At 37.3% G+C, this 23,054-nt stretch overlaps 1 protein-coding gene and 3 long non-coding RNA genes across 5 annotated transcripts; 1 reads left to right on the top strand and 3 right to left on the bottom strand.

Annotated features, from left to right (window-relative positions):
- The first annotated feature begins 745 nt into the window (after positions 1-745).
- gdf5 (growth differentiation factor 5) lies at positions 746-5,537 on the top strand. The gene is given in 5 exon segments (XM_058779371.1): positions 746-767; positions 770-1,015; positions 1,018-1,097; positions 1,100-1,370; positions 4,546-5,537. Coding segments are annotated over 5 exon segments (1,482 nt in total). The 3' UTR covers positions 5,409-5,537.
- A 287-nt stretch (positions 5,538-5,824) lies between these two features.
- LOC131542562 (uncharacterized) lies at positions 5,825-8,554 on the bottom strand. Of its 2 annotated transcripts, XR_009271731.1 has the most exons (5): positions 7,730-8,554; positions 6,949-6,993; positions 6,650-6,693; positions 6,323-6,504; positions 5,825-6,219 (listed from the first exon to the last, which is right to left on the bottom strand). It is a non-coding gene; the product is annotated as an uncharacterized LOC131542562 (long non-coding RNA). The 2 variants fall into 2 exon arrangements; XR_009271730.1 differs by having other exon boundaries at positions 5,825-6,504.
- A 4,985-nt stretch (positions 8,555-13,539) lies between these two features.
- LOC131542892 (uncharacterized) lies at positions 13,540-17,218 on the bottom strand. The gene is made up of 4 exons (XR_009271812.1): positions 17,109-17,218; positions 16,825-16,951; positions 16,409-16,624; positions 13,540-14,922 (listed from the first exon to the last, which is right to left on the bottom strand). It is a non-coding gene; the product is annotated as an uncharacterized LOC131542892 (long non-coding RNA).
- Positions 17,219-18,518: 1,300 nt separating this feature from the next.
- LOC131542893 (uncharacterized) lies at positions 18,519-21,337 on the bottom strand. The gene is made up of 3 exons (XR_009271813.1): positions 21,194-21,337; positions 19,104-19,155; positions 18,519-18,610 (listed from the first exon to the last, which is right to left on the bottom strand). It is a non-coding gene; the product is annotated as an uncharacterized LOC131542893 (long non-coding RNA).
- Between the last annotated feature and the right edge of the window lie 1,717 nt (positions 21,338-23,054).

The raw sequence follows: 23,054 nt of genomic DNA, 5'->3' as shown, positions 1-23,054 counted from the left end.
TGTTTCTTTGTCATTAATAGTAAAATTTACTTGCCATTTCTGAGAGATTTTTTTTTCTGAAGTGACGTTTTTCATATCAAATCATGTTTAATGTATGGATGATCTGCATACCAGCTCTGACCCGTGGCTCATAGATTGAGGACCCTAAGCAGTGCTCTATTCTGATGACCTAATGCAAAGCTTTTGGTTTTATGTATTCAGTGACTCATGCTTTAAGAAGAAATATTGCAGTTGAATAAATCTGGACAGCATGACATCAGAGAGTAATTAAGCCCGTTTGCGTTGGAATTCCGTTTCCAATTCCTGCGCTCAGGTTTGCGCGCAATTTAAGCACCTGCAGATTTGTGTGTGTGTGTGTGTGTGTGTGTGCGTGCGTGCGTGCGTGGGTGCTGTTTTCACTGGACCACGTTCAAACTCGGAGAAAGAAAGAGAGAGTGAGCGAGAGAGCGCATTACGCCATCCTTCCCTCTTGGAAAAAGTGGGATTTTAAACAAGTCTCTTACAAGATATCAAGCAGAACCGCTGGACTTCACCGAGAGACACTGCGCTTTTGTACCTACTCCTGGATCTCCACTCCGACAGAGAGCTGGATCACTATGGTTCTGAAGAGAGGGGCTCATGCCAATGATTTGCGCGGAATAATCGATCAGACGTTTCCAAAGCTTCATTTTTACCTCTCCAGACCCGTTCATGGTAGAGCCGTCGGTCATTTCTCCATCACCGAATCTCAGAGGAAGATCAGAGGATGAAAGTTCTGACTAGTCTCCCTCTTTATTGGGCTTCTGGACTCTCTTATACCTGGACTTCATCCCGCAGGCGCTCTCCATCGCCGGAGTGGCCGGACACAGGGGCGCCGGGACGGCCAAAGCCAATCCACGGTTACCGGTGGCGCGCAACGGTACGACTCTCGTTAAGCCCTCGGATAACGCCAAGATCTCTCGCATCCGCGCTGGTCCACCTCTGATAAAAGCCGAGGGTAACCCGGCTCGCGCCGCGGTCCCTGTGAGTTTGGGGCGCAGGAGGCCGTGCGCTCTTGGGTACCCAAGGATGCGGTGAGAGTCGCATCCTCTTCCAGCATCCAGCACCAAGCGGGACACAAAAAGGAGTTTCTGCGCAGAAATCCCCTGCGCCGGCTGCGATCAGGGCTGGTCAGACCAATGCTGGCGTGATGAAAAGCATCGCACCGGCACCTGCGCATCTACGAGCGGTGAAGCTGGTGGACAGAGAGGAACCCAAACACCCTTTAGTGACGCCCCATGACTACATGCTGTCCCTGTACTGGTCACTGACCAGCGGAGAGGTCAATACTAGTGTCCTGCACGAGGCTGGGACGGCCAATACCATCACCAGTTTTGTAGATAGAGGACAAGGTATGGTATGCCTGTTTATTCTGCTTTGCATTGGAGAGTTCTTTTGTATGCACATTATAGGGACAACCGGGGCAAGTTGTCACACTGCTAAATTGTCACAAGCGCTGTATCTGGGAGGTTTTTAATCAAAAGTTTGAATTAAACTTTTCTTCCTTTTTTTTTCCTTGTTGGTTGCAAATATTTAATATGATTTTTAATATTTTTTTATAGTTGTTGGGTAAATGTATGAACAATAAAATCACAATGGTTTATTTTATGTTTTTATATGTAACATTTTATTAATTAGAATTTGTTTTCTGGAACATTTACAGTAGCTGTTTCGTGAATTGTTTTAGGTTTTATACTAATTTAACTATTTAAAATGAGCCTATAATTGGCTATTAATATCAGGTTTCTATTGTGACAACTTACCCCATATATTGTGACAACATGCCAGACTTTTTTTTTTTCTGGAATATGATGGTGAAACTTAAGTAGAATATATATATATATATATATATATATATACACAAATTTATGAATATATAATATTTTTTCCCAATAAACCACTCACTGAAACATTCACTTGAGACAACTAGCCCCAGTGTCAGTTTTTCCTATTCCCAATTACTGTTTACCTAGTTAGTTAGCTAGTTAGTATAAAGATTTGAGGTTAAAATAGATTTTATAAGACAGAGTGTATATTTTTATCTGTAGTAAGTGGCCACACTATCTTTAATCATGTTTAAGATTTTTGCAGGTCCATTTAATAATAGTCTTGCAGTGTGAAAAATGAATTATTTATGAGAACAAATATCCCATAGAGTTTATATTCCGTATATTTTCTCAAGTAATTGAAGCTCATAAAAAAGTGCAGGTATGATGATCGTCCAAAAAAAACTTTAAGGAAAATATTATATGGCCTTTCAAATGGCAGGATACTGCTGTCACTGCTTGAAATGTCACGTCAACCACCCATTTGAAGCCTACTGCATTTACGCTAAATTGTCCTATTCTGTTAATACAAAAGAAAAGTCAGTGGATATATATTTTGAAAACATCTTATTTCTGCTTAGATTTGCACTACACACTAAATCGACACAATCGTTTTTTTTTTTTTAATCCGGGTCTTTGACCCAAACCAACTGTGTCAATATGCATCTGGCATAAGACTTTTGATGGACCTCTGCTTAAAGTAAATAAACTCCTGGGCCAGTTACAAGTAGGTGGCCTCAATATGTTTTATTTTTCAAAGTAAATCTGTTTAAAACGGTATTTAAATGGCCCTGCTTTATGTAGCTCCAAGGTTGACTCCTCAGAAGCTTTGAATGTTTTAGTTTATGCTGTGTGAAATGCCCTTTGCAGATTTATAGTTACCACATCCTCTGTAGACACCGAGAAAGAAATGCATGCATTTTTCCGTCACCTAAAGGAAAAGTTTCCCTACAAATGATCATTTACTCACATTTGTTGCTTCAGACCTGTATGACCTCATCTGTGGAGCACAACTGTTAGTTCTCCATTCACTTTCAATGCGTGAAAAAGAGAAGCCTGGAACATTCTGCAAAATATATCCTTTTGGAGATCATACAGGTTTGGATTGACATGAAGGCGAGTAAATGGTGACAGAATTTCCATTTTTGGTATTAACATTTGCTTTAAGTTATAACTATTTCTTTAAGTTTAAAAATGGACTGCACATCATGTCTTTGTACATCCATTCAGTGTAATTTATATCTCCACACACACAAACAAACACACACACACACACACTCATACAGCACTAATCAGTTGCACTCTCTCTGCCCCTCTCCATGCGCTTCAGATGGTCTTTTCAGCCTATGTTAGTGAAAGCCATATGTCACGGTGGTAGGCCCACTGGTAAATAGCTGCAGGTTGATAATAATGCTGTGTTTACAGTATGTTGTGGTCTCCAGGCCGAGGTCGTCTGGTTTTAATAGTCTTTTGAAAGCAAACTGTTCTTGGATAAAATGAAACCTTTGATTTTCATAATGCACTGCCTTCATATTGCATTGCATTGAGAAAGTGCTCTCTCTTAGACACACACACACACACACACAATCACGATGTGTGAGCTTTGATTGTGGAAAAAATTAGCTGCATTGCAAAAGATCAAAGTGACTGATCATTTTACTCTTTTAAAAATAAATGTCTTCCCTTTCAAAAAGTACCGTGATGGTATCAGATGGGAATACCATGTTACTGAATGATTGCCATATGGTTTACTGCACATGGTGTATTACCATGGTGAATGTCAAAAAACTTAGTATTATCATGATTCCTTGTAAAAAGATTTGATAGTAAATCATTGTAAATGTTCAAACAATAGTACTGTGACCAAAAAAGCATTGTGTCCAATTAAAAACACTGTATTACCCTGACACAATGTGCAAAAACATGGTATAACCAAATGTCTAAAAAACATGGTATTTTCATGGAAAATGTTAAAAACATGGTAAAACCATTGTGGATGTCCAAATAAAATTATTGTATTGTCCTAACACCAAGTGCAAAACCATGTTATTAGCATGGTAAATCATATTATTCTTATGGTAAATGATAAAAACGTTATTATATTCAAAAAACATGGTAACCTTAGTGTATTACCATGCTAATCATATTACTCTTGCGGTAAATTTTAAAAACATGATTTTGTATACAAAAAACATGGTAACACTATTGTATGTCCAAATAAAAAAAAAAAATTTTAACGTAGTATTACCATGGTAAGTGGTAACATTATCATGGATAATATCCAAAACAAATGGTATTACCGTAGTACAGATAAAACCAACATTGTATTATCTTGATAGCATGTGCAAAAACCAGGTTACTACCTATGGTAAATGACCATAAAATCATGGTATTACAACAGTAAATGTAAAAAAAACAAAAAAACATGGTAGTAGCCTACCATAGTTCGTATCTAAAATCTATGGTAATACTATTACAGATGTCCAAAACTATGAATCATTGCCATAATACCCTACAAGAATTTGGTATTACCATGGTAACATCCAAAAAAACATGGAATTATTATTAAAATGGTTAATGAAAAGCATCATACTACTTTTTTGTGTTATGCTTTTAACAGAGATAAAAATATGTTTTAAAATGAAACTAATGAAGCAATGCAAGGACTGTTTTTATTGACCTTTGACCTTAATTTTTGCAGATGACCGTGGGCCCCTCCTGAGGCGTCAGCGGTACCTCTTCAACATCAGCTCAATGGAGAAGGAGGGTCTGTTGGGCGCAGAGCTGCGCATCCTCCGAAAGAAGCACATGGACTTTCGCAAGGCCACGTTTACTGAGGGCACAGCAGCTTTGAGACTGTACACCTGTGCCTCAGGTAAGCACAAACCCGTCCTGCTGCAGACTCAACATATCGACCCTCATAGCGCCCCGTACTGGGAAGTGTTTGACATCTGGAAAGTGTTCAAGAACTTCAGAAACGCTCCGCAGCTTTGCTTTGAGCTGGATGCGGCTGATCAAGGCCGACTGCTTGACTTGCGATTACTTGGCCTGGGTCGGGCCGGAAGGCAAAATAAGGAAAAAGCCTTCTTTGTGGTGTTTGGCCGTACGAAAAAGCGAGGGCTCTTTTACAACGAGATCAAAGCCCGTTCGGGTCACGACAACAAGACCGTCTACGAGTACCTCTTCACCCAGCGGCGGATGCGTCGGGCACCGTTGCCACGTGGGAAAAAAACATCCAAGAACACCAAACAGAGGTGCAATCGCAAACAGTTGCACGTCAACTTCAAGGAAATGGGCTGGGACGACTGGATCATTGCGCCTCTGGAGTACGAGGCCTTCCACTGCGACGGTGTCTGCGACTTTCCCATCCGCTCGCATCTGGAGCCTACCAATCACGCCATTATCCAGACTCTCATGAACTCCATGGATCCCAGATCCACGCCACCGACCTGCTGCGTCCCGACCAGACTCAGCCCCATCAGTATTCTGTACATTGACTCGGCCAATAATGTGGTGTACAAGCAGTACGAGGACATGGTGGTGGAGAGCTGTGGTTGCAGGTAGCGAGATATTCTGAAAACTTTCAAAGAGCAACCAGAAGAGATTCATTTTGGGACTTCATGAATTCCAGACTTCCTTTGTCAAGAGTTATTTGGCCAAAACTTTTCCTTTTTGTTAACCTTTTTTTTTTTTTTTTTTTATATAAACATTAGCTTATACACTTGCATTCGAAATGAAACCGGGTTGTGCACCATTCAGAATTTAACTGAGAATGTTTTTAATTCAAATGTAACTCTTCAATTTGAATCGAGTAAGCAAACACAATTGCAATTTGAATGTGAATGTAAGGAAGTAGGACATTGTCTATTCATTTTACAGACATTTCCCTTAATTATAAAACACAATCCAATGCAACCCCAAAACCAACAATATAGAAACTTCCTTCATATTAATACAGTTCCCATTTTTATGGATTTTTTTTTACAGTAAAATTAACTGGAAATGAAAATGCTATGTTAAAAATTGTATATTTCAATAACAACGGTCATTTCACAAAAAAAATTGTATTACACTATTCACAATTATCAAATCCACATCTATATAAAGAAATATAACTTTTGAGATAGATAGATAGATAGATAGGTTTTAAATATATATAAACTAAACAAAAGAGCATATAATCCATCATATTTAATGAATTAACTGTTAACCAGGGTGGAAAAACACTTCTTTTCCCAGAATGCACTACTTGTGATGAATTGGATTTCAGTAAATTCCTCTTCCTGTCATTCCAATGAACTTCCTGTAGGATGTGGCCAATTCCAGTTCCCACTCGTGAACTGAAATGGAGCCAATTCTGAATTTTTTCACAACCCTGTTATGTAGATCATCATTAACATCTGGAGGTTCACATAAAGGATTCAGAACAAACAAACACTGTTGCTTTTACATTTGAATTTTTTTTTGTTTACACAAACCTGTGTTGATGTGCCAATAAAACGCCTTGGATTCCCTAGTCAAATGCAGGTGTCTCTTCAAAACTAGCTGAGGGCTTTTCTGCTAATGCAGTTGGCTCAGTTTGCCCCTGCTGGTAGATGTCATAACTGCAACATCTGGCTGCTAAAAACATCTGTCTCCATTGACAGCCATTCAGTATATTCTGTTAGAATACATATAACAGCAAGCAACAAGTAAATATTTAATTATATTATAGTAGATGTTTTACCAGTGCTGGATTAGTCACTATGCAGAGACTATATCTTCAGAATTGTGAATCTTGCTGGTGAAATGACACCACTACTCACCAGAGTGTTTTAACAGGTTGATGTTTTTGTCCTCACATTATTAGCTGCTCAACAGAAGCACATTTTAAAGTATTTTTTAAGTGATAAAACTTGAGTAAATGTCTAGTTGTTATATTAAAAAATGTTTTTTAATTGAGCTAAATGTATTTCAGTGCTAAGTAAATAGTTTAAACTTCTTTTTTTTAACCTTTGTTTTACAAAAGAAACATGTTGCTATTGATTTTAGTGCTAAAGAGATAATGGACGTGTGTTTTATTGTTGTTGTTGTTGTTGTTGTTTTATGATGCAGTCAAAGTTACCTCTCAAAGTAACAGCATGTAACGCATATTGTGATGCTAACCATTCTGAAAGAAAAAAAAAGGTTTCAAAACATTTTGTACAAATATGGAAAGCTATATAATTACATTTAAACATGGCATTTAAATTGAGTTAATTAAATTCAACAACCATACCACAGATAGTTTAACTATGTCTGCACTTTCAGGTTTTTTTTTGTTTTTTTTTGTAAATAAATGGAAACTTTAAACCAGGAATTTACAATGTTAACTGATGGAAGCAGATATTCATAATAAACAAAAGGTCCCAGAACTAAATAGTTTCAAGTGATTTTTCTTTGTAAGAGCTTTTGCTAGAGAGATCATGCACATCCTAAACAGGTATAATGTTTTCAATAATTTGTCTGAAAAAATCAAATAAAATTGTCTGAAAAGAAAATTCAGAAGATAACAAATGTTTGTGTGGCACCACTTACACAAAATCAGTCCATATGTGGCTTTGTTGTTGATGACAGGAAAATACTGAATGATGAAACTGAATATTCTCAATGCAATGCATTGCTAATCACTGAATCAATGAATTCATGAACTACTACTATCAATTAACAAACGTCTAAAGCAAAACTCCTGAAAATTCATCATTTAAAAAGTGAAACATTTTCATTAATAAAAACTAAAAAATCTAAAATTATGTTTAAGACTGATTTAATGTGAATTATGCATTTGAATATTGAGCATTCATACCAGGCAATTCAATAAAGGCATAGTTCACCCCAAAATTAAAATTTGCTGAAAATATACTCACCCTCAGGTGATCCAAGATGTAAATAAGTTTGTTTCTTCATCAGAACAGATTTAGAGAAATTTAGCATGACATCTCTTGCTCACCAATGCATCCTCTGCAGTGAATGGGTGCCGTCAGAATGAGAGTCCAAACAGCTGATAAAAACATCACAATAATCCACAAGTAATCCACACCAGTCCAGTCCATTGACTGAAGTCTTGTGAAGTGAAAAATTGCATGTTTATAAAAAACAAATTCATCATTAAGACGTTTTTAACTTAAAACCATTGCTTCTATCCGTAATATTGCTTTCTCCAGTGAAAAGTCAACAAGGTCAAGCAACGTTTGCATGCAAAAACAGTCCAAAACAGTTGTAAACAATCATGTTGGTGGATTTTGATGTGAGAGGACAACAGGTGATGGACTTTTTGACTGGAGGAAGCGTTATTATGGATTATGTATTTTCCATAGTATTTTGGCCAAAAGCAATGTTTTTAAAGTTAAAAACCTTGATGATGTATTTGTTTCTTACAAATACACAGCTTTTCGCTTCACAAGATGTAAACTGATGGACTGGAGTGGTGTGGGTTACTGGGTAGAGATGCGCGGATGAGCTCAAACGTCACCCGAATATTCCACCCACCCGCACCTCGATATTTTTCTCTGATTTAGATAACCGACCCGATCCGCACCCGATCGTCACATTACAATGATTCTAATTAGACTAATTCTTAGTTTTGCACGATGATATGATGAATGGATTGTTCATTTTTAACAGCAGATACAGTGATGTGAGAGCTGATCTGCGCATCACGTCTGCCGCGCATTACGGCTCCGACGCGGCCACCGGAGCTGATCACGGTTGCTCTAGTCAAGTCAATGCTTGTGTTCAGTACCGTTTCTAGGCACAGGTAAGCTAGGCGGTCGCCTAGAGCGTCACCAGCTGGAGGGAGCGCCAATGAGCGCACGTACTGCCGCTACATTTTAACAGGGTTGTTGTGATCAATCAAGAGTGGCACGGACACCCTGAAATATGACTGCCGCCCCCACTGGATTCCCCCAACATCATTGGGCTAGAGGACTGTCATTCTGACGATGCCTGTATGCCATTGGATCAGAGCGCTGTCAATGCTGCCTCTGATTGTTGCATGCAAAGTTTGCATTTGGATTTGGAGCGCTCAACAATGCCATTAGATCAATGGGTTCTGTCAGTGTTTTGGCAAGGTAAGGCTTTTTTTTTTTTTTTTTCAAGTTCAAAGGCCAATTTAAAATATCGGTAGGCTACATAAAAAGTGCACAAAATCAGTATTTTGTTTAGGCAGAATGTGGCAGTCGAGAAATCATGTTTCATGTGAAACTGCTCTAAAAGGTCCGCGTTTTAGCGCCAATGCATTGTTAAAGGTTCAGTGTGTCATGTAATATTTTCATATAAAACTTTTACAGCCAATTAAAATCAATACAATTAAGATCAATACATACTTTATTAAACCGCTTTGTCAAATTTAACGCATCCTGACGGAAGTGTCGAAATGCTGAATTAATTAATTCGCTTCCAAAAAAAAAAAAAAAAATGTATTCACTTCCAACAGCGCTTAAAGGGAGTAGCGTCATACATATAGAGGGCAGAGCGTCGCGTTATTTAAAGGGGAAGTTCACACGTCAATGAGTAATAAAAGAACTACTAGCTGCATTCTGATTACTTTTATGTCACTGATCAGGCTTTTATAGGCCTATGTAATTTGGGGTAACAAAATGTTTTATAGGTTTGACTGAAATAATAATGCAATAACTGACACAACAACAACAAAACAATTGAAAACAACAACAACAACAAAAACACACACACACACACACAAAAAAAACAGATAAAATAAAAAAGTAGCCATTGATAATATCTAAACATGTATCCAAATCCAAATGTAATAAAATGTATTTATGTGTGATGACAATTTCTTAGTTACTAGGGATTGTTACATAGAGCTTTATACAGGCATCCAGTGGCTATAATGGTGTAACAGATAATAAACTGTGCAAAATGTTTTATCTTAACAGTCAATTTACAAATAGGCCTAATGCATTCAGATTTCAGGAACTCACAATGCACTGAATTTCCACAAATTAATGTTGTTGTTTTTTTTTATGACCCACCCGACCCATACAACCGCCATCCGCGCATCACTATTACTGGGTTATTGTGATGTTTTTATCAGATGTTTGGACTCTCATTCTGAAGGCACCTATTCACTGCAGAGGACACAATAAGCAAGTGATAATGCTTAATTTCTCCAAATCTGTTCTGATAAAGAACAGTTTACAGTTTTACAGGTCACTCATCTACATCTTGGATCGCCTGAGGGTGAGTACATCTTCAGCAAATTGTCATTTTTGGGCAAACTATTCCTTTAAAATAACTTTATTGTACATTCTCCTCTTACCTTATTTCTTAAAGCATGGACTATTGTAGATTTTAACATTAAAACATCTGTCTAAGCAGAAACATGACTTGTTTGTAGGATTAAGTTTTGGATGTCACTGTACGTGGCCCTGGATTGCGGCAAAGTGTCAAACTAGATCAGATTGAACAGTATCACATAGTCTTAAAGAGACGTGTTTTGTTTCCACATATAAGCAGAACCACCTGCTCACTTGGATTCAAGAGTAGTTTTAACCCATGGAGCTAATTGAATACAACTTTAATTGCCCATCCATTAGCCTGAGCAGATTTCACAATGATACTTTGGGAAAGATGACAAAAACACGTCGACATTAATATTGGCCAATGGACACGCACTGTACAGAGTCTTTACACTCTCTCGCTTTTATAGAGTTCCTGCGGCTTTGAGCGGAGAGTGTGTTTCCTAAACCTTAATCTCTCCCTTTCCCTCCATCTCCGTCTTTCAGGCTTAACATTTTTGTTGGCTTGTTATCGGCTCTGGCAAGGAAACCTTGACCGATGTTTAACATTTTTCCAACGCAATCTTATATTTCCTTGACAGATGCCTGTACAATTCTATTATATAGTGGGATACCATGTATTGGAAAACGAATTAAAGATATAAGCAAGCTGTGATCAAGAAAAAACAATGTTTTAGGAAGAATTTTTTTCTGTTAGATGGGGAAAAGGATAAAGTTTAACAAGGTTATAAAACTCAAGAGAGAAAACGTAACACCCAAACAATCCAGTAGAGCCTATGGACTCCACGTTCAGAATTACAGTTATGCATTTATGTCAAATATTTATATATAAATATAATTTGTCTCTGTAAGTTCATGACCTGAACCTCTTCCTGGCCTTCTAATGTGTAATGTGTATGATGAAATACTTTTCTATTAGTTAGAAACTCTATCTTTCACAATGTCTTTACAGGACCTGAATGAACACATGCAGTTTAGCAGAGTATTTCAGCACAAAACCCTGGAAGTGAATCGTATCTGCCTATTTTAAGATTTAGATGAGTTTTATCATCATTTATCACGGGATAATGACAGATTATGGCAAAAATGTAACCCTTTGAAGAGCGCTCTCTCTTTGTTTGTGCACAAAAATGAGTTTAGTTAGTTTTTTGAAAAACAAGTACAACCTTCATAACATGTAAATAAGTACTGGTTTATCAATAACTGGCCAGAGTTTCAATATTGGATCGCTAAAAACAACATAGGCAACAGCGCTACCATCAGATCCAATTCATTTTTAATGAATTCCCCTTCAGTACGTGCCGTGTTTTGGAAAACTGTAGCATCAGAAATCCGAGCCAGACAAACTTTAATAATACAGCCAATACAATGTCATTTGGTCAGGCCAAAGACCACCTTTGTCGTAAATGCATAACCTTCCCAGCTGGACCTCCTGGTTTTGGCTGCCGTGCTGACATTCTGCAGATTGGCCGGTATTATTTCACCCCCAGCTTTGAGATCTGCTGTTGAGAAAACAGGGGTGAGCCTAATGGATCAATGGCATGCATACTTTCATGACTTTCGTCACTGGCTTTGGCAGCCGCTTCCACGCAACAAGGCATTCCAAAGGAGGCAGATCATTTTATCTGCCTCCTCCTATTTTCTATCACTAAATGACATCAGAACACCATGTAGAGATCTGTCATGGCTAGACGAATTAGCAGTGATAGTTTGAGCTTTAGTACTAAATCCACATTGCACATCTGCTTGCAGAACAAGAGTGAGAGACTAATGGGAACTGGAGGGTCGAGGGGTCGAATGTTTTTTTAATGCAACTAAACATATATAATGATGTCTAGCGCAAATGTGAAAGCTTGTTTCTGTCTCAAAAGGGCTTTTGACACTTGAAATAATTAACCCTGGGTTATTCTAAACTCTGGCTAAAGGGGTTATCTTGCTTCACATTTCAGACTGTTCATAATTTATGCGGTTTAACAATTAATACCGGGTATTATTAAACTGAAATTTCACAGTGTACATTCCTAAGCCCTGGGTTAATGTTCTTACTTGAAGATTTGCAGTGGCAATGTTTTCTTGATTGGGTGAAGGCATCACGTGATCACCTGAATGGACTTTTCAGTGGACTGTAAAGGTAAGAATAAAACAGCAGTTCTTTACTCTAGTTCACAAGTTTAAAAGCCATAAGAGCTTTTAACATTGTGCTTAACCCTGGGTTATCGTTGTCCTTTTTAACCCTGGTAGGAACGTTTATTTACAGAGGATTAGTTCGATTTTTACCTCAGGTTATGAAAACCTGTAGAATCCAATCTCCAGAGCGCAAACCATAAAGCACTGGATAGTTTGCCAAATCTGCAATGAAATGCCATTATTGCAGCTTTACCTGGGGATGCTCTTGATGTTGTTTGAGAAAACGAAACGAGTGATGGAAACACCAAAAAAAAAAAAAAAAATCTCATAATTTGAAAAAACTTGTGCGAACATAAAAACTTTTTTTTTTTCTTTTTCAAAATTTGGTGTTTAAAAAGGGTTAATATGAATAATGGGAGATTGTGAATGAATTCTTCCATGTGACTTTGTGCTATGGGATAGCATAATCTGACTAACCAGCGGACTGACCTCATTGCACAGCATCTGAAATTTTATGTATATTCTTAAATGCCGGAGCAAAGTCTCAAATTGCCACCCAGAACCATCTTACACAACTGCAGTCTGAAACAGCAGGCATCCACCTCCAAAAGCAATGACTGCATTTATTGTTTTGCCTGCTCACTCTGAGGTGCAAGTAATTTATTATATATGAAAATGATTATATTCCGTGCGCTGTGGTCTGCCTGTCTTTTCCTTTGCTTTGACATCGATTTTGTTCTATTCTTTTCAATGTGGCCAACACCTGCAGCACTACATTGTCACCGAAACTGGAGCCTCTCAAAACATTGGCAGGCCACCCTGTGGGAATATTTATTTTGTCCTTTACATCATGTTTTATTGTGTTTATTGTAGTATGCCAGGCGCGCTCTCTCCTCACACCCGACTAAAATGGGAGCTGAGGAGGCGGAATTTACATTAGAGCGTATAGCGTGTTGAAAGATGAGTACTGCATCCCGTAGCACTGATGTATAGCACATTGTACTGTAGGAGCAGACGAAAATATTTCAGGCCCGGATCTACTTTGTGCACCCACGTTCTTTCAGTGGTGGTTTATTTGGTTGATGGAGTGGCAAATCACACAAGTCATGCTTTATGCAATAAAAATTATTTATTATTGTTCAATCGTACATTTAGCTGGAAGCCTTCTGGGCCCCAAGAATAGAAAGGAAGTGGATTTCCAACAAGAAAACAGGTTCCGCTGGGAATAACATGGCTTAGTATCAGCTGTCAAATGAAACTGAGTGCAGCTTGCATTGGGATTTCTAGAGAATACAGGTATGTTTTGTTATAACTTTTATTGCATTTGGCTAAAGTATGAAACCTAAGCCTGGTGGGTAAACACACAGTTATGCCATGTAAAACAATGCAGCAGCGTTAGGCATCAAACCACCTGACGCTCATGTACACAGTGATGTCATTTCCCATGTAAAATGTGTGCACCCCCTGTAGCATATGAAGTTAAAATACGGATGAGTTTAACATTATAAAATCCTGCTTTAAAATGCTGCCAGTGAAGGGTTTATTTACCTCAAAAATGAAACTTTTCACCCTCATGCTGTTCCAAACCTATACGACTGACTTTCTTTTGTGGAAAAAAAGTAATTTTGCATAATGTGCAGCGCAGTTTAGTCCATATAATGAAAGTATGAGGGATAAGGGCTGCAAAACTGAAAATTAGCACCATAAAAATATCGTAAAAGTAGTTCATGTGACTTGTGCACTAAATTCTATAGCCTTTTGAAGATATGCTTGTATTGTACAGACTGCTATTTGTCCATCCATCCATCCATATCTAAAATGTACAGTTTTATGAATTTCTTTAAATTCATTTTAATTCTACTTCCTTATGTTGATATTCAATTTCTGCATCCTGTTAGCTACCTCAAAATCAAATAGAACTGGAATTTAAAAGTAATTCTGATTTAAATTCTAAACAGTGCACAACTCTGTTATGGTGCTTTTTCTAAAAGCCATTCAGATTCACTTTCATTGTATAGAAAAGATAAATGATGACAGAATTTGTATGTGTTTTTTTGATTGAAGGTAATTTAAGAATATTAGATTGGAGCGAAAAAGAATGGATTCATTTTTCTGAGCTGTAATGTCAGGATCTCGTATGTCTTTTGGAAGCTTTCCAGTCTTAAACTCATGGATAAACTAAAGGGCGGCTACAGAATAGAGAGGGAGTTCGGACAAATGTCCGGCCAAAATATAGAGGCGCTTCTGTTCGCCAGACTGATGGATCATAATGACGCCTACGCACAATTTTGATTTGGCATCAGCCAGAGGTCATTATTCAGGTCTTCAGAAAATGCTCAGGTGTTGAAAAATAATATTTGCAGGACGGTTCAGGGTCTCGGCCTCCACAGAACGTGTCTTTATACCTGCACATCCTTCTCCTGCCTCCTGCCCAGCATCTGTTCAAACAGCTGTAATCAGAGCTTTCAGTAAGCACAGGCTATTCCCACTGAGAAATTTCCAGTGCTTACACAAACACGTCCTTAAGTCCTCTTGTTATGATTGGCCGTCATATTCCTACCAGTCACACACAGGTATACGAGCACTGTGTGCGCACACACGCTCGAGTTTATAAACGGTGACGCACAAGCTCGGGACCGGCGTACACATCAGCGTGCTGTCATCTTAATACCCTAAAACACACAAAAAGAGCTTTCATCAGGGCAGTTCTTCAGATGGCCACTATTAAAAACCACGAGGATCTCAAAAACCTGCTTTATGACCTCACACCTCTACAAAGTGTAGCTCATCAGACAGCCTGGCTGATTTATTAAATACTGCAATTATTAATATAATGTATAATTCAATATATATATTACATTATCTGACATTGTAAAAACAACATCATGAGTATTGCTTAATTTTATATATGTAATTTAGTAATTAAATACATAAATGAATACAAATAATTTTAAATTAAGAAACATTCTAAATTAATTGATTAATAAAAAGATAGAGGCAAAGTAACCACACGTGTCGTTCATCACAGTAACATGTTCCAATAACATTTAACAACTAAAAATGTTGCTTTAACATTTAAATCTTACAATTATGAGAAATGGTTTGCTTAAAACGTGTTTTAAAATGACATTTATTTTGACACGTCCCAAATACAACTTTTATTCTGTGTCAAATCATTTTCTGCATTAAAATAATTTATAAATATTTCTTAAAAATGAAGTCAATCGAATATTTTTGAATAACTGCAGACCTCGTAGTCCCCTTGAATATTTGTTTTTAGTGAATAGGCTATTTTAATTATCGTGAATATTGCAACTTGCATGTAAGACTGAAACACCTCTATAGTCTGTAAACTGCAAAAAGAAATGGCCATCTATGCATATTTGTCAATCTATAAGCCAAATTTTTAGGCAATCAGAAAACTAGCCAATGAGAAATGTGCTCTGCCTGTAGATCATTTTGTATTATTAGGATTGCGGCCATCTGATTGGTTGATGTCATTATAGGCTGGGGTTCTAGAGAGAGGTCATGTGGAAGATAGCAAACTGGCTTACAGCACCGGTGGGACAGAGGTTTTAATAGCATTCGCTTACCCTTTATTTTAAGGTGTCCTTGTTACAGTGTAATTATACATTTTAGTACTGAGTAACTACATGTACTTACTTATATGGTTAAGGTGAGGATTAGGGTTTGGCTTAGGGTTACTTGCATGTAATTATGCATAATTTATTGTTATTATGATAGCAAGTACATGTAGCAAGGACACCTTAAAATAAAGTGTTACCTTGCATTTTTTGCCATTTAAAATTCAACAGCAAAGACTGCATTAGAATATTTCCTTGACCTTGAGTCAGTTCAAGATGTCCATTTCAGTGAATAGATTCAAAACTTTGATTCAAAGATATGTTTTCGTTGTCACTCAAAAATGTTCCAAGAAGTCTTCATGCAGTATGTAGGTAAGCATTGCTGTTTGGTGAATGATCACATATCGTTTGTCCTTGTGTGGAAAGCATATCTTGATTGAATTTTTTAAAGCCATTTCAGGGCAAAAACACAAATATCAAGACTGTGAATATCCTAAAATTACTAAAAAAACTAACTTTTTTTGTTTTTGTTTTGTTCATTAGCCCAGCCTGACTCATCACAGGCTATATGTACCTTTACTTCACGAGCCGAGCGTGTTCAGTGTCAGAGCTTCCCGTTCTTGAAGTCTCTGGATATTTCTGCATTCTCTGGCTTTCCTTTAGGCTGTATCAGAAACAGGTGGCACTCGTAGAGTCGCTCCGCCGCTCTCTGATGAATGAGTTGAGTGAGGGATCTTGTTAAGTGTGTTTTTATCGGCTTCATCTGAACTCGGCCTTGAACTGCTGCTTCCTGGGGGAACAAGTCATGTAAGAACCGACTTTTGTTCATCGTGGTTTTGTGCAACGTGGCTTCGACTAACATGCTGACAGTTTCTGCATCTGGCACCGAATGTTAACTTCACTCATGGTGGAGCGGGGCCCCAAACTGACACACACACACACACACACACACACACACATACAAGTACAAGAATCCGCTGACATTCTCACCTATTACCCGTCATTTAGAAAACAGTGCGCTCTCGCTCTCTCTGCAAGGTGCTAGGCAAACACACCGGCTCTGAAATATGAAAATATCGGCACTCTCCAAAGCAATTTCCTTCAGCACGTCCTTGCTCTGAGGAGAGACAGAGGAGTCTAAGAGGAGAAATATGCTTCACATTTAGATCTTTTATTGTTGTTCTCTCATGTTGGAAGGAAAAATCACAAATGAGATCTCAATTGCTTTTACTTAAAGGGAGAGTTGAGTGAAAATTCAGTCATTATTTACTCACTCTCATGTTGTTCCAAACCTCGTTCCAAACCTGCATGACTTTCTTTCTTCTGTGGAAAGAGGAGAGAAATTCTAAAGAATCTGCTGGTCACTCTTTTCAATGCAGTTACAACAAATGGGGACTAGAGGATTCATGCTGCAAAAAGAACAAGAAATGACAATAAAAACATCATGAAAACAGCATTTCTGCAGGTCTTAAAAAGTTTTCATTCACCATTCCACAAAAGTAAGGACTTCAAAGGACTTAAATTGGATCAGAAAGTCTTAAATTTGTAACGTCATGGTATCAAATGTTGCATGTATAGCAAGAATCCGTATCTTCCTTACTATTTTTGTCGTGTTTTCCAGTATAAATATCTAAACATCTGTAAATTAAATTATGTTATTGAATTTCACAGAAAACAAGACTTCATATTTTGCTGTTTTGCTTCTCAATCTTTATACACTTACCTTCATAAAACCTGCACAAACCCCATTACAATATAGTTATGGTGACCATACGTCTCTTTTTCCTGGACATGTCCTGGCCGGGATTTCTACATTGCCTAAAATGTCTAGATTTTGGTTTTTTCATATTGACATGATCTCTACAGTTCTCATACATGTATATTTGTGTAGCTTTGACCGTTCTCTGAAGATCCTGTCTTCTCACATGCCACGATTTGTTGATTATGTTCAGTGCCTGCATGGTCAAACTACTTTTCAGCCATTACCTTCAGCAAATATTAAAACAAAAGGTAGCTTTTGTCTTCCAGAGTATAGAAAAAAAAAAGAAAAAGAAAAAAAACACCATGGAAGTCAATGGCTACCATCAACTGTTTTGGCTACCAACATTCTTCAAAATATCTTCTTTTGTGTTCAAGTTGATGAATGATGACAGAATTTTGATTTTAGGGCAAACAATTCCTTTAAAGAAATTAACTTAAAGTTTGGTCGTTCTCACACAAAGTTGTTGTATAGTGCAGTATAGTGCTATCGGACTTTAGGGTGACCATACATCATCTTTTTCCCATACATATCCTAGCTGGGATTTGTAAATTGCCTAAAATGTTTTTTTCTATTGACAGAATTTTCATTTGGGTGAACTATCCCTTTAAGTCTCTTGAGTTCTAAGATCAGCCTCACAGCAGTAAAACGTTCTTCTAGACTGCTGATTCGTCTGTGAACTTTTTTTGCTCCTTCCAAGCTGAAATGTGAAACATTTGTCTGTCCTTTATCAATAAAGGTTTATGAATAAATATTATTTATTAAAACACCATGTTCTAGCAAATAGTTTTATGTCTAGAGTAGAAAAGTATTCATTGTATCTGTGGGGATCACAACCACATGTCTGGTGGAAGGAAATCCTGTTTGCAGTTTAAAATACTCGGTTTAAGTGTGTTGTAGAGTGAATAACAGTCTCAAGCTGTTGAGAGTCTAACATGTGGACTTCAGTGTTCAGCAGGAGTGGAGGATCACTGTAGATCTCTGAAGAAAATTACATCATTTATCTCCTTCTTTTGCCTATATTCAGAAGGATAGTAAAGATAGTAAATTGTAGAAAAATGAAGAAGGATGATATAAAATATGAGGCAGGCTGGATTCAAATGTGTCATCACCACAAACAATAGGACAGTTTTATTGAATACTTTTATTCAGCAAGGATGCATTAAATTGATCAAAAGTGACTGTAAAGACATTTATAATGTTAAAAACGATTATTTAAAAAACAGCTGTACGTTTGAGCAGCACAACTGCTTTCAACATTGATAATAATTATAAGAAATGTTTCTTGAGCAGCAAATCAGCATATTAGAATGATTTCTGAAGTATCACTGAAGACCGGAGTCATGATGCTGAAAATTCTGCTCGCATCACAGAAATAAATTACATTTTAAAATATATTCAAATAGAAAACAGTTATTTTACATTGTAATAATATTTCACAATTGTATTGTTTTTAACCATATTTTTGATTAAATAAATGCAGCCTTGGTGAGTAAAAAATTGTACTGACCCCAAACTTTTGAATGGTATGTTTTGTCTCAGATGTTTCTTCTTCAAAATTCCTTAGAACAAAAAATTCAGAGAGTATAGAGTTACACAATAATGTGGACGGCATTGTTTGCAAATTTGTTCATATACTCGAGACCAGTGTTGGGGGTAACGCATTACAAGTAACGTGAGTCATGCAATCAGATTACTTTTTTTCAAGTAACTAGTAAAGTAACGCATTACTTTTTATTTTACAAGAAAATATCTGAGTTACTTTTTCAAAAAAGTAAAGCCAGTTCCTTTGTTTTCCCATTTATTGACTGACAAGTCGAGTTGTGTGCGCTGTGTGAACATGATGTTACTGTAGTTGTAGACTAAATGTGAATGTGTATTAATTCATCCCACTCGCAAGAAAACAGAATCAAAATGAATTAAAACTCAGAATATGAGCAAACCTTCAATAATTAAATATGTTAAACAACACAAATGTATCTAATCCCATTTTATTAACCAATGTCGTTGCTGCTGACCTTTGATGATCCAGTTCAACCATACTAATAAGCAAAAATAACTTTAGACAAACTAACAATTGTGCTTCATTGTTTTTTATTGCTGAAGAGTGTTGAACCTTCTTCTCCGTTCTACTGTACATACATGATTTTACTTTTCCTTCAGCCTGAGGTTTATTCATTACACTTTTTGGTGTGAAAGAGCTTTTACATTTGCTATAAATAGAACTTCTTATATTAAAAACAATCAAGCCCTGCTCATATTTAAAAAGTAACGCTAAAGTAACGTAACACATTACTTTCCATAAAAAGTAACTAAGTGACGTAATTAGTTACTTTTTTAGGGAGTAACACAATATTGTAATGCATTACTTTTAAAAGTAACTTTCCCCAACACTGCTCAAGACATGTAAGATTACTGCTGTAAGAAAAAAATCAGGAGACTTAAGAAAAGCCTAAATATGCTCTTATTGGGACTTGTAACCCAAAGGTTGCGGGTTCGAGTCTCGGTACCGGCAGGGATTGTAGGTGGGGAGTGAAGGACCAGCGCTCTCTTCCACCTTCAATACCCTGATTGAGGTGAGACCCTTGAGCAAGGCACCGATACAACCAAATGCTCTCCAGGCACTGCAGCAAAAATGGCTGCCCACTGCTCCGGGTGTGTGTTCAAAGTGTGTGTGTGTGTGTTCACTACTCTTTGCTGTGTGTGTGCACTTGGATGGGTTAAATGCAGAGCACAAATTCTGAGTATGGGACACCATACTTGGCCACACATCACGTCCTTTCCTTTTCTTTCCCTTATTGCCCCCTAGGAGACAAACCTGAGATGATATAGCGATTTTGAGATTTTTCATTCCCATATGGATGCTGCAGTCACCCGGATCCTGTCTGTATCCAGATCAGATGGTGGATTAGCACCTAGAGATGACCTCTGCAGCCCTGAACGTCAGCGGAGACCAGGACACCTATATGAACCCCAGAGACAGATCTCCAGTGAGGACCTCGTCACCTAGACGGCCATCGGGACAAGACCTCGGGAACCAGATGAGTCCTTTACACAATCTGACTTTGCTGCAGTTGGAATTGAACTGCTGGTTCGTCTGGTCAGAGGAGAACTGGCCCCCCGACTGAGCCTGGTTTCTCCCAAGGTTTTTTTCTCCGTTCTGTCACCGATGGAGTTTTGGTTCCTTGCCGCTGTCGCCTCTGGCGTGCTTAGTTGGGGACACTTAATTTCCAGCGATATCGTCAGCTTGATTGCACAGATACTATTTAAACTGAACTGAGCTGGAAGATGTCATCACTGAATTCAACAACGAAATGCCTTTAACTGAAAATTTTGTGTTTAATCTTGTCATTTTACATTATTGACATTATTTCCCCTTTTTGATACTGTAAAGTGCTTTGAAACAATCTGCATTATTAAAAGCGCTATATAAATAAAGGTGACTTGACTTGACTTGACGGACTGCTGCACCTCAACGGCGACTGGTTTCGTTTTAAGATAAGGTTATTTAGGGATCCTGAACTGTCTCACGCACTATCAAAGGCGAGCGTGAGCATCCTCAGCATTGATCACACAAGCGAAATGACTCAAACCTGATACCTGAACACATCTTGACTCTTGCGTTGGTCATCCGTCACCACATGCGCAATACATAAACACTTTTTCTACGCAGCCACGCAAACACACAGCATGGTAACCATTCCCGGGACGCTCTGATCCGAGCAAACAAACAACAGTCGTGTATTCCTGGAGGAGATGCAAGAAGAATGAATCAGAGGATAGTGTGCACGCTTAAAGCTGGGCCATACGATTACAAATGGCTTTAGAGTAATAGTTTGATCTTTCTGACATCATATTTAAGGAAATTACATCTTTTTTTTTTTTTAACCTCAGGGTTTAAAGAGTATTTCATTATGTTTACATATATATATATCGACCTCACTAAGCACAATAAAAAAATTTTTTTTAAATTCTATACACAAATAACGATAGTTTAGAACTTAGCTGGTCTCCCACCCTGTTCAGGCTGGCTTTTGGTTGTTGTTTTTTTAATGAATTTAAAATAAATAAATAAAGTATTTATACTTTTATTCCACAAAGATGCATTAAATAGACCAAAATAACATCTTAAAAAATATTAAAATAGAAAACAGTATTTTAAATTCTAATCAGGGTTATTATAGGGTTATTATATAAAACTAAAACCATAAAAACATTTTCATTACTTGAAATAATATTAACATTAACTGAAATAATTATTTTATATAATTAAACATAATAATTTTGTTACTCTTATTTTATTTCAGCTATGTTTCTCATTTTCATTTATTTTATGATGTAAAAAATATATAAAACTGAAATAAAATTGATAAAAACTATACAGACATATTTTAAAAACACAAGAAGTAATAAAAATGACAAAAACACAAAATTAGTAAAACCTTTTCCAATGTAAAATATGAAAAACCCAAAAATGTATAATAGTATTTCAGTGACAGTAAAATCAAATTTATTGTAAAAGTAATTGTAATAATATTTCATATAAATGCAGCTATGGTGAGCATAAGAAACTTTTAAAAACATTTTTTAAAAATCATACCAACATCTTAAACTCTGTGCTTTGCTATGTTGTGCTCATCCCACAGACATACCTGAGGTTTATTTACAATCTGCATCGAGTTTTATGCAGAAAAATAGATGAAGCAATAGTTTAGAAAACAGGTTTCCTGTTTAACAAGCAAAATTTGTTGCTAGACATCTGCTCGTAAAGTCAATTCCTGCAAATCCTTGTCTTATGTAATCATTTGCTTTATGGGAAAAATTTCGAACCCACAACGGTTTCGTCAAAAACTACATAAAGTTACATTAGGACTAACACAAATGAGTAAAACAGGAAAAGAGATTAAAATGAATTCCGGAACATGACATAAACATTCTGAAAAATTATTTTCATTGTTACTACAAGACAGTTTTGCCCTCATTATGCAAATTCAAAGTCTAGAACGTCTGTCTGATCAATTTCATTTTGACTTTAAGCTCTCGTGTTGGTCAGTCATCCTTTGGTTTAAAACCACAAAAAACACCAGGAAAGACAAACAGCGGGTTCGATCACAACCACAGAACAGTATATCACCACTGGCTCCGCACCAGTCTGCACTTTTCACCAGCTCTAATTTGCTTGTGTATGTGAACTGCGTTATGTATTTTGATATATCGTTCGAATTGTTGGCCAAGTATCAATCCTTGTCAATCCAATACAGTGGAAGCGGCCCTGGTGCGACACCGTTTTCTTCTCTCCCAGACTCCTTGAGTCCAGATCTCTCAGTCCGCTGTCTCCCACAAAGAGATCCACTGGCCAATAGCCAATTACTCCATCCTGGACTTCTCAGCTTCACCAATAGAAACCAGATGGAGACTCGTACAACAACGCTGTAGCCAGTGAGAAAAGTGAGAAAGAAAA

The sequence above is a fragment of the Onychostoma macrolepis genome, chromosome 06 (assembly GCF_012432095.1).
Source record: "Onychostoma macrolepis isolate SWU-2019 chromosome 06, ASM1243209v1, whole genome shotgun sequence".
Lineage (NCBI taxonomy): Eukaryota > Metazoa > Chordata > Actinopteri > Cypriniformes > Cyprinidae > Onychostoma > Onychostoma macrolepis.
Note: the sequence above shows the minus strand (reverse complement) of the source record. Positions and strands in the feature narration are given on the sequence as shown.